Below are 10,864 nucleotides of genomic sequence, written 5' to 3' on the forward strand. Positions count from 1 at the left end.
ATGGTGTCATCTGTGCTTTGCAGTACCATCAGAGCGGGAAGAATTGCATCATTTCTGATGAATTGCCAAAATTATGAGTTTGCTTGGGCCCTGCAGTGACAAAAAAAAAAAAAAAAAAAGAAAGAAAAAAAACCCCTAAACCTGTGGCAACTTGAGCTTCCTTTAACCCTTCAGGTCCTGGTGTCTCCAAGACACCAGCTAGGGAAGTGCCTGCCTCCCTTCAGCCTATGGAGGAAGATGTCTCCCGATTGTAATGATGCCACAAACTGTCCTTTCTCAGCTGGTGCACTGGGAGTCCAGAGCATTTGAGGTCAGGACAGACTGGTGCTTTCCGCAGGCTTTGGGGTCCATCAGTCCACTCTTGGTGCATTACAAGGTGCTAGGGCTGGACTACCTGGACTCTGTGCAGATTTGCTCCCCACAGTCTTTGAGGGCTGAGGGAAGTGGTGCCAAAGGGTGACAGCCCAGCGCCTGCAGGAAGCCAAGCTGTGTCCCTCTGTAGGCTGCCCCCAGAAAGAGTTAATGTGCAGGCATGTTCCAGCTGTTTGAAGTTAACACAGTTGCAATGGGGAGGAGAGGGCATTTTTGGGTGGGGAGAGCAGCCCTCTTTGTGAGCCAATCACTAAACAATTCAGTCCCAACGCCCAGTTTTGGGGCTTATTTCACGGGCATGAATTTGCTAGAAGTTCTTCTCAAGGGGATTTATCCTGGATGAAAAGTAGGGACCGGACCCCAAAGCTTGTTGGTGTCTTCCTCTCTGTGCTGTAGAAGGTAAAGTGCTATGCTCTAGTACCTTGCTTCTTTCAGGGTGAGAAGTGGGGAGATTTCCTAGCTGCCTACATTGAAGATATCTATTGGGCCTGTGTCTGCAGCTCCCCTTTGCATGAGAACCATGTTGCAGAGTGGTGTGAAGGCTCCGCTGGGATAGGCTCTGCACTGTGCATTTGGGACTCAGCCCTGCTGTTGAACTGAGATATATGGCTCATTCCTCTACTCAGTTTTTATGTAGCCTGGCTGCATGTTTCTTCAGCTGCCCTTCTTTTGGTAGAAAGGAGACCCAGAGGGTATTTGCAGCAGAGAAGCTTAAGTCTTTCTTTGTGACCTTGTTAGATCAGCCTGAGTTGCTGTAAACAGGCTAATGAGGCACTGCTGGCAGAGTAACTGCAGCAGCATGGGGCATCTCTAGGTACAAACTTCACTGAAGCAGTGAGAGGTTTGTTCAGATGGCAAATCCTGCCTGAACCAGGCAATACTACAACCCTTCCAGCTTAGTCTCTGCAGCAAGGAAGGTGTACCTGTGTTGTGAATATCTGCGAGCATGGAGCCAAGTCATTACCATCAAGAAAGGGCCACTGTTCACTGAATTGCCTTTCAGTGGAGCAGAGAAATAGGGCAATACAGAGAGCATAAGCAGTTTGTGGCAGGATTACAAGATACCGTGCTGGTATAGGCAATAACAGGCTTGCTGGCTTAGGAGGTCTCTGCCTGTCCTGTGCCCTATTCCTAACATTCTGCAGTTGGAAAGCCCCGAGTCAGCAGCAGTTTGTAAGTAAGGCTTTTGCTGGCTGGGTCTGGCTTGTGCTCTGGGTATACATGCTGGGGTGTGCGAGTCACTTTTGTGTGTGGTTTTGGGCCTAGAAGGCACCTGCTCCTCTGCTATGACTTGCTTGTTACCCCGCCTTGGGCAAGACTACAGGCCCTTTGCTTAGGGCAGTGCCACCTCCCTGATTTTCCTCTTGGCTGTACCAGTCTTGCTCCATTTTCTAAGCATTGCATTTTGATCTAGGGTCTCTGGGCTGGGCTGTTGCTCCCTGTTGTTCTGCTGACAGAGGCAAGTGTCTGTAACCTATACGCTGCCACTGCCCAGGGCATCCTGATAACATTGGACCAGAACTACCTTTTTGGCATCTGAGATCTGATTTAAACAGTGCTGTGTTTCTGTCTACACACTGGAGGGACTTTCTGGATGTGAACACACACAGCGGGCTGATCCTTGTGGTTGCAGCTTGAGGTGTGCAAGTTGATAGCTGGGGGAGGAGGGGGGTGTCCTAGCCCTGACCTTCTGTCAGTGGAACATTGAATCTGCAGTCAAGCAGTGACTACAACATGCTGCTAACTCTTGACTGCTGGCTTTAGCAGGGCCTGCTCCTCCTCAGCACAGCAAGTCCATGCTAGGCAGTGGTGCAGCTAGCACAGAGAGGTGCCTTTATCTTTACCATTGCATTGTGCTCTCACTTATGTCTGGGGTTTCACTCCATCCTGGCCCTGAATACAGCCCTACTTGCTGCTGCTGACTGAGTTGTCATAGGCAGTAGGTAGGGTCTAGAGATTTCAGAAGTTTTACTTCTGGAGAGTCATGGTCTGTGTCCCCAAACAGCAGATCCCTTGTTTGGCATTTGTTAACTAAGCCCAGGAAATCCACTTCACACTGACAGCTCTCAGGATGGACTCATACCTGATCCAAGTGAATGGCCACGGAGATCATGCCCCTATACTGGATGTTCATCTCAAGACCAATGGGAACAGTATGTCGCTGGGGAAGGTGAAGGGTCGGAAACCAAGATGGGCTGTCAGAGCTTCTGAAATGTCAAAGAAGACTTTCAATCCTGTCCGAGCCATCGTAGACAGCATGAAGGTGGAGCCCAACCCAAAGAAAGCTATGATCTCCTTGTCCTTAGGTGAGTGTAGTGCTGTGGCTGAAGCCTCCAGGCAGTGGGGTCAACTGTGTGGCTGGCAGATTGCAGGGCTCTGAAACACAAAGCTTGTGTGAACACCCAGGGGCAGGCCAGACAACCACACAGCACTGTGCCTGTCACAGATCAGTGAGAACTTTACTATTTTTCAATCTTTGAAAAGGAGACCCGACGGTCTTTGGAAACCTTCCTACAAATGATGAGGTCACGCAGGCTGTGAAGGAGGTTTTGGACTCGGGACGTTACAATGGTTATGCTCCATCTGTTGGTAAGTTGACAAAGCTCTTCCTGTGAGAGTAGGATGAAGGCATGTGCCAGCTCCTACCCCACAGCAGGTATATGGAGCCCACAGACATCTTTCCAGCAGCACCTTGCAGCTGCCCTCACCAATAGTCTGATGAGCACGCAAGTGTGTGTATCCCCCAGATACACCTGAGTGCCCTTCCCTGCAGGATCTGTTTGAGGCCCAGAGCCTCCTGCAGAAGCCATGTTTGCTTCCCCCAGTCATTAGAGCAGGCAGGGTTTCAGGCACCCAGAAGGGCTCAAGATTGTGTCTCCCTGCCATGGGTTGCAGCTGAGTTCCTTTCTGATCTGCCTTGGCCAGGGCTCCCCCTGGGGTCCCTGACTTCACAGACAACATGAGCCTTGCTTGCAGTTAGTGCAAGAAGCATGCATAGAGCATGCCTGCCTCACAGGACACTCCATGTGATGACAGGGAGGGCTGCCCCTGTGCCATCACTAAACAATGAAGGCTGTGCAATAGCACCTGGCCTCCTGCTGGATCAGAGCAGCTCCATGGCTACCTCCACCCTGCCCCTGTCAAGTTCTGTGTCCAGGACGGGCTGGGGCCAGAGCCTGCCTCCCTGCCTAGGGTCTGTCCCTGCTCTTGGCCTGCCTGGCCCAGCCTACAGCCTGCATGGTGCTTGGCCTGAGGCAGGACAGTCTCTGCCACCTTGGGACAGTGTCACTAACAAGTGGGCTTCCGCCAGCTGGGCAGCAGCTGTGAGCCTTGTACTGGCAAGAAAAAGGAAACAGTCTGTAAAAACCTCCCTTCCATGTTTGGCTCTTCTTTCCCCAGGCTACCAGTCCTGCCGGGAAGCAGTGGCCGCATACTACAACTGCCCAGAGGCACCACTGGAGGCCCAGGTACTGATGCCCAGCTGAAGCACTCCTGCTGCAGTGCAGGCAGGGTGCTGCTGCCTGTGCCTACACCACATGGCATGGGGGCCCTGCCCCAGCTCTCTCCTTCCCCTGCCCAGCTGTGGGACTGAAGGCTAGCCCATGGCCTTGGCCCACAGCAGCCTCTTGCTGCTCTCACTCCCTGCCCTGAGCCCTTTTCATCCACCCTTCTCAGCAGGAGGCTGAGCTCTCAAGTTGTTGGAGGTTTCCTACTTTCAGTCAGGCTCTGGACTTGTCTCTGGCTGAGAAGCTCTAACCTGGCAGAGCCTGGGCATTGTGTCACTCCTAAGTGGCTGGGGCACTTCAGAGTGGCTGTGATTTTTGCTGACTCCTCTGTCCTCTTGGTAGGATGTCATCTTAACAAGCGGCTGCAGCCAGGCCATAGAGCTTGCTTTGGCAGTGCTGGCCAACCCAGGCCAGAACATCCTGGTGCCACGACCTGGCTTCTCCCTCTACAAGACTCTGGCATTGTCTATGGGGATTGAGGTCAAACTCTACAACCTCTTGGTAAGTGGTGGCAGGCCTGGAAGGGGCAGCCATGACATTTCTGTCTCAAATACCCTGGTCCTGCCTGGGAAGTGGGTGAAGAGGACCTGAGCAACCCCGGTCACCCTGTCACACCTCACCCTGTGTGGCAAGTACAGTTCCTCAACTGTTACTTCCCCTTCTTTTCACTTTACTAGCCAGAGAAGGCCTGGGAAATTGATTTGAAGCACTTGGAGTCTCTGGTGGATGAGAAGACAGCTTGCCTTATTGTGAACAACCCGTCGAACCCCTGTGGGTCTGTGTTCAGCAAGAGCCACCTCCAGAAGATCCTGGCAGGTGAGTCTGCCTGTGTGTATCTAGGGCATGGTTGCAGTCTAGTGTCTGCCCATGTTGCCTATGTCTCGATCACTGCAGCACCAAGGGCCCAGGGCTTTGCTTCTCTCCTCATGACTAACTCCAGCTTAGGAAGCAGGGCTTGCTCAGTGTGAAGGTGTTGCCCTATCTGGGCAAGAACATGCAGAGGCTGTGTCTTGCTCTTCCTCAAACACTCTATGTGGCTTGGACTGCTCACTTCTTCATTCTGGCTCTGCAGAGGGAGTGTTCACAGGGAGCCCTACGCTTCCTGAGCCCTGGTCTGTCAGTGGGAGGGCTGTGCTGCCTCCCCCGCCAGGTGAGAGCAGAACTAGGCTCAGCCAGGGCAGGGATCTCCAATGCTTGGGCTCTCTGAATGAACAGTCTGTAGGAGGAAGATCGGGATCCTCTGCCCTGGGACAGAGCTTCCCTCGGAGCCCTGCCAGGCCCTGCAGCAAAGGGCAAGTCTGATCCCATGGAGAATGCAGGGTGGCCAGGCTGAATACCCTCTCTCCTACAGTGGCATCAAGACAGTGTGTGCCCATCCTTGCTGACGAGATTTATGGAGACATGGTGAGTGTCAGTTGCAGTTCTTTGCACCCTCATGCTGCCTGTCCTTTCTGATGCACTTGCCCTTTGGCTGTGGCAGCCAGGTCTCTAGAGGTGAGTGACAGCTCTACTCCCCTCTACTGTGTCTGGGTCCATGCCTGGAGCTCCCAGCCCTCTGGTTTACAGTCCTGGAGCTCATGTCCGGCTCCTTTCCTCTTCCCAAACAGAAGTGCACTTACCATGTTCATACCTTGAAGCTGGGAGCTTTCACCATCAATTTCACATCAGTTCCCTGACTGCCTACTTAGTGTGCCTCATGCACACACAGCTCTCACAATAAGAGGCGGGGACAGCCCTAACACAGCCTTCTCTCACAGGTGTTTGCTGACTGCAAATATGAACCCATTGCAACTCTCAGCACCAGTGTGCCAATCTTGTCCTGTGGTGGCCTGGCAAAGCGGTGGCTAGTCCCTGGCTGGCGGATGGGCTGGATCCTAATTCATGACAGGAGAGACATCTTTGGTAATGAGGTGAGAACCGCTGAGTGTTGCTGTCATGGCAACAGCCCTGCAGTGTCTTCAGTGTGTGGATCACCAGGGGTTTAACTGATACAGGCAGGCATGCACTACTCTTCTGCTCTCACGTGGATGCCACCCAATTGCTTACATGCTTTTCTGCACCTCTAGGCTTTTCATGTCCCTTCCTTACTCCCTCTGCTCCCATACATGGCCTTCTACCCACATTTACACTGTAACACACTCCTTGTCTCTGCTGCTCTTTCATAGATGCCTTGTCCTTTTTGTATGCTTCTAATTACTTCTCTTCTCAAATAGCTCCAGTGAAGGTATACTGAAGGTATTGCATGGCTTATCCAGCATGTGGACTCCATATGTGGTCTCTATGTGCTCTTATATGGTTTCTTTTAAAAGTAAGAACAAAGCATCTTGCAGTGCTGCCAGTGTTTTATCTGGCTATTTGTTCAGCTGTGTTTCAAGAACAACCATCTACTGCAGTGACCCTTCCACCTAGAGGGCTTCCTCCAGAGGAAGAGGGAGAAGAGAGGACCAACTAAGTGAGCAGAAGAAGCTAATGTTGGTTGTCCCTACCTGGCTTTGAAAGTGTGGATTGTGGGTCCAAACTTAAGGGAAATGCAAAGTGGTATTTGGAACAGCTCTGGCTTTATTTGTATTAGCTATATTCTAGCCTGATTTGAGTCAGATTGGAAAGCTCCAAAGGTTGTCTCTGTTGGCATTACAGTATGCAACTGAGAATAACACTGTACATAGTCTGTGAATACCTGGCATACAGTCAAGCAAATGTTCTTTAGTACTCTGTATGCTCATTGAAGAGAGGGGTGTGAACAGCTGTAGAAATATGGAGAGTAGGCCTTGGAGGCGTCCCTTTCCTTCAGGGAAGCACAGTCTGAGCTGCAAATATCGCCATCTTTTTTAAGATCAGGGATGGCCTTCTAAGACTGAGTCAAAGGATCCTAGGACCCTGTACAATTGTCCAAGGAGCACTGGAACGTATCTTGCACCGAACACCCCCCGAGTTCTACCACAACACCCTCAGCATCCTCAAGGTAAACAGGCTGTAACAGGTCAGTACAGTTTGTTCATGGATTGTTTGGAGGGAGTCATATCTCTCGAGCTCATCATCCCTCCCCACCCTGCTTCAAGGTTCTGTCTGTGACTAGGATAGCCCAACGAATCCAACTCCAGAAGGAGACGTGGTAACTGGGGCAGAAATATTGGCTGTGATAAGTTTCAGGTAGCCCAGTCCTGCAGCTGGAGCTGGTGACCCAGGGCATGGGTTATTTGGCACTGACCTGCTGACCTCAGCTCAGTCATACCTGATGTACTCAAGGCCATGATCACCCATGCTGTTTGCATTTGTTGTCCCTTTATTTGCAGTGGGCAAACCTGTTTATAGTCCTGGTCCAGAGCTTGGCTTCCATTCGCTGAGCTGCTTCCTGGAATTTCTCCTGTTTTGAAATGTCTTCTTTCTGCTTTTCAGTCCAATGCTGACCTTTGTTATGCTGCCTTATCAGCTATCCCTGGCCTACAGCCCGTCCGGCCAGCAGGAGCCATGTACCTCATGGTAAGTGAGGAGAGTGACATGCCATTTCCAGATCATCAACACTCGCACTAGGTCTCATTGCCAGTGCTTGTCAGTGGTTTCAGATTGGTGCTTGGCACCAGGTCTCTGTTACCATGTATTTTCACATTGCCCTGTGCAGTAGTTATGTCCCTTGGTCACTTTAGAAGGCCAGAACACATCGTTCACTTCTCACATAGCACAGGCTGGTATATTTCATCCACTTGGTCCTGCACAGAACTCAATGGCTTGTACTTTGCAAGACAATACTGTTCTACCTGGATTTGAAGCCAACTGGCAATGGGAAGCCCCTATACTACAAGCCAGACTATCATACCTCCTGTTGAATACATAGCCTTCTTCCTACTAGCCTGTTTGTCTTCTGGCTATGCTGTTGCCTCTTTTTCTGCATTTTTCCATACCGGTTTGTTTTGTTTTGTTTTTAACTTTTTATGATGTGGTGCAATTTCCTTTTTCATCTCAACAAGCTCAATTGAGACATTAAAGTCTCTTAAGTTTAACACATTTTAATATTATTTTTTTGTCTCGTACTGTCTCCAGTTTTTCATCAGGTTTTAAAAATGTGGACCCAGAACTGGAGAATACTGCAATAACAGTCTTACTCATGTTCTATAGATATGTCTTTATCAATTGACCCTGTTTTGCATCTTACTGATAGCTACACACATTGTTCTGCCTATGCTCTTTGCGTAGAGGCATAGTTCTAAGATTCTTTCACACCTATTGTGTTTCTGCAGTATCTGAACATTTATTTCAGATTTAATCATTTGGTAAAACTTTTCTTCCACTGGCTTTTTCAGAACTTCTGCATGCAAATTATCTCTCACCTGGTTTGTTTAAGAATATTTTCTTGAGATGTTTTAAATAAACTTTGGCTATAAACAAATGGCTAGAATATCACTGTCTTTATGTGATAAAGGGACAGCCTCCTTTCCAAACACAGGACAGAAATATTTATTGAAGACTTAAGCATTTCTGTGTCATTTTACCAGTTATATCATCCTACAAGGATTTGTTTTGTTTGTGATATTCTAGACCTTGCTATCTTTTTTTTTTTTTTTAAACCAAAACATTGGTTTGGGTTTTTCTGACCGCATGGATTTTTTTCCGTGACAGAATTATTAATGCATATTGACTACAGTTATCTCCCAAGCTCTCTTTTAATACCAGATTTATTCCTTTTCACTTCTAATTGGTTACTGTATCTTTGTGATCAGTTTTTTACTAAAGTTGTCCTTAACTGAAATTCCAGCTTTAGGTAGTTAATGACTACTTCTTAATGAAGCCCCAGTTTTCATTTATATGTTTCTATTTGTCTTACATTCCAGTCAGCCCAAATCATGAGCAAAAATTGAGGGCAGACAGCTGCACTTGACTGGGAAGTTGTTGGGCCATGTGAGTAAGCAGGGACACCGCAGATAGTTTTGGTACCCTTGGTTGCTATGTTACATCCCTCTGCTGCAGGTTGAGATTGAGATGGAGCATTTCCCTGAGTTTGAAAATGATGTGGAGTTCACTGAGCGACTCATCTCAGAGCAGTCTGTGTTCTGCCTGCCAGCCACGGTGAGCCTAACGCTGAAAGCCCCAGGGAGCTGTGGGGCCAAAGCATGGGGAAGGAAGCAACAGGGCTTTGCAGCTCTGAGCTCTGGGGACAGGTTGGGAGTTGTGTGTGCAGTGTCCATGGTCTGTAATGGTGTGTATGCGCTGGCTGTGAGCTCCAAGCGCTGTGTGTAGGGATGGGGACTGGCAGCCTCTGGCTGACTAACAGCCCTTGGTCAGGCTGCCAACATCTTCCCAGCTCCAGGCTTGCTCTGCATTTCTCAAGTTGGCAGAGCTGTATCCTTGAACGCTATGTACCTTCACACCTCCTTGCTGAAGCTGCTCTCTCAGAGGCTTGGGACTGCTCCAACCTATGTTCCTTTCTTCGCCCTGTTTCCAGTCCCCCACCCCTGTAGGTACAGGGATGGACTACAGGCTGAGAACATCTGTGCCCTGTGCCCACCTCCTTCCAGCTCCACTTGCAGCATTAAATACAGACTGAGCCTTGGACATTCTCCAGCCCTCTCCTTCCCTAGCTCATTCCAGCCCATTTCCTAGGTCCTGCATAGTCCATACAGAGTCCTTAGGCCTGTCACCCTCACCGCATCAAGTCTATACAGACAGAGATGGGAGATTTGCTTGGAGCAGAAAAAACAGTCTGAGCACCCAGCCCTGCTGTCCTCAAGTCTGTCCTACGCTGACCATTTTCACTTGCTGATGCAGTACATGGCCCCAAGGCAGGGCTCAAACTACAGTGCTATGCTAGGTAATCTGCCAGTTTCATCTTTTCTCATTTCAGTGCTTTGAGTACCCAAACTTCTTCCGTGTGGTGATCACTGTGCCTGAGGAGATGATCTTGGAGGCCTGCAGTCGCATTCAGGAGTTCTGTGAGATGCACTACCAGGGTGCTGAGGGGGCCCAGGATCTGGAGTGTGACAAGTAGCCACAGCTGACCTCCTCCCTCTGCCAGGCTAGACCTTGTGTGAGGCAGCAGCTAGGCAGGCAGGGCTGCTTCCAGCCAGCCCCACATCCCCCTGCCTGCAAGCAGCTGCTGTCCTACTGCTTCACTTTTTGTGCTCCACAGATCCCTTAGCACTATGGGAAGAAGCAGCCACTTCTCTTTCCTCCACCACTGCAGCTTGCACACCCTCTGGCATCCATATACTCTGCATGTGCACCCTGTGTTGGACTGTGCTGCCTGCAAACCAGTTGCAGGCAGGGGCATGTGGCTGCTCCTGTGCCAGGCCCCATGTGGCCAGTAGGTCCTGTGCTGGCTGCACTTCCCCTTGGGGACAGGAGAAGGCAACTGTCTCGGAGCACAAGAGAAAAGTACCCACCTCTCACTTACCTGTTGTTACCTTAGGAGGCCAGAGCTCTTTATACTGAGCCCTTTGAGTGACAAAGGGAGTAAGTTATTGTGACTTTTTTTATTAATAAACATTCTGATGTGCCCGTCCCTGCACTGTGCTCCTGTTGTGCCAGGTCTGTCTTGGCTCCTGTGTGGGTCGCCCTGGCCCAGACCTTGGTGCTACAGTGCCCTGGACCTGCCTCTGCCTTGCAGCTGGCTGCTCGGGGCCTGCCCTGTCACCAGCAGGGGCATGGTGAGAGCGCTTCAGACCTCAAAGGCACCCACCAGGCCCTGAGGGCAGGATGGGCCCTGTAACCCTGGCACAGGCGAGAGCTGGCCACTCCTGCCCTGCTGATGCCAGAGGCTTGCTGTGGTGGCCTGGCCCTTCCCCACAGAACAGCCCTGTGTGCACCTGCCCATTGGCCCTTACAGCCTCTCCCCCTCACCCCACAGCCTCTGACAGAGTGCCAGGTGCTGGTGCCTGCTGCTGCTGGGAGGCACTGCCCCTGGACTGGTGCCAGCTATGCCAGGTGCTGGTGCCTAAGCATTAAAGGCTGGGGCAGCTGAGAATTTCCTGCTGCAGCGGTGAAGAAGGGGGTGG

The 10,864-nt window shown here is 50.6% G+C and overlaps 1 protein-coding gene across 4 annotated transcripts; it reads left to right on the forward strand.

The window, feature by feature from the left end:
• The first annotated feature begins 668 nt into the window (after positions 1–668).
• Positions 669–10,371, forward strand: TAT (tyrosine aminotransferase). Of its 4 annotated transcripts, none has more exons than XM_049804797.1 (12): positions 669–771; positions 2,436–2,678; positions 2,857–2,961; positions 3,772–3,839; positions 4,221–4,379; positions 4,556–4,694; positions 5,230–5,282; positions 5,636–5,788; positions 6,712–6,840; positions 7,275–7,358; positions 8,841–8,939; positions 9,715–10,371. In XM_049804797.1, the coding sequence occupies exons 2-12, from the start codon at positions 2,444–2,446 to the stop codon at positions 9,856–9,858; spliced, it is 1,368 nt and encodes a 455-aa protein (XP_049660754.1). In that variant the 5' UTR covers positions 669–771; positions 2,436–2,443; the 3' UTR covers positions 9,859–10,371. The 4 variants fall into 4 exon arrangements, with proteins under 4 accessions (XP_049660754.1, XP_049660756.1, XP_049660755.1 ...); XM_049804798.1 differs by having other exon boundaries at positions 685–771; positions 2,443–2,678; XM_049804800.1 differs by lacking the exon at positions 669–771 and adding an exon at positions 1,921–2,011 and having other exon boundaries at positions 2,443–2,678.
• Positions 10,372–10,864: the final 493 nt, after the last annotated feature.

Source organism: Accipiter gentilis, chromosome 7, assembly GCF_929443795.1.
Source record: "Accipiter gentilis chromosome 7, bAccGen1.1, whole genome shotgun sequence".
In the NCBI taxonomy this organism is placed as follows: Eukaryota; Metazoa; Chordata; class Aves; order Accipitriformes; family Accipitridae; genus Astur; species Astur gentilis.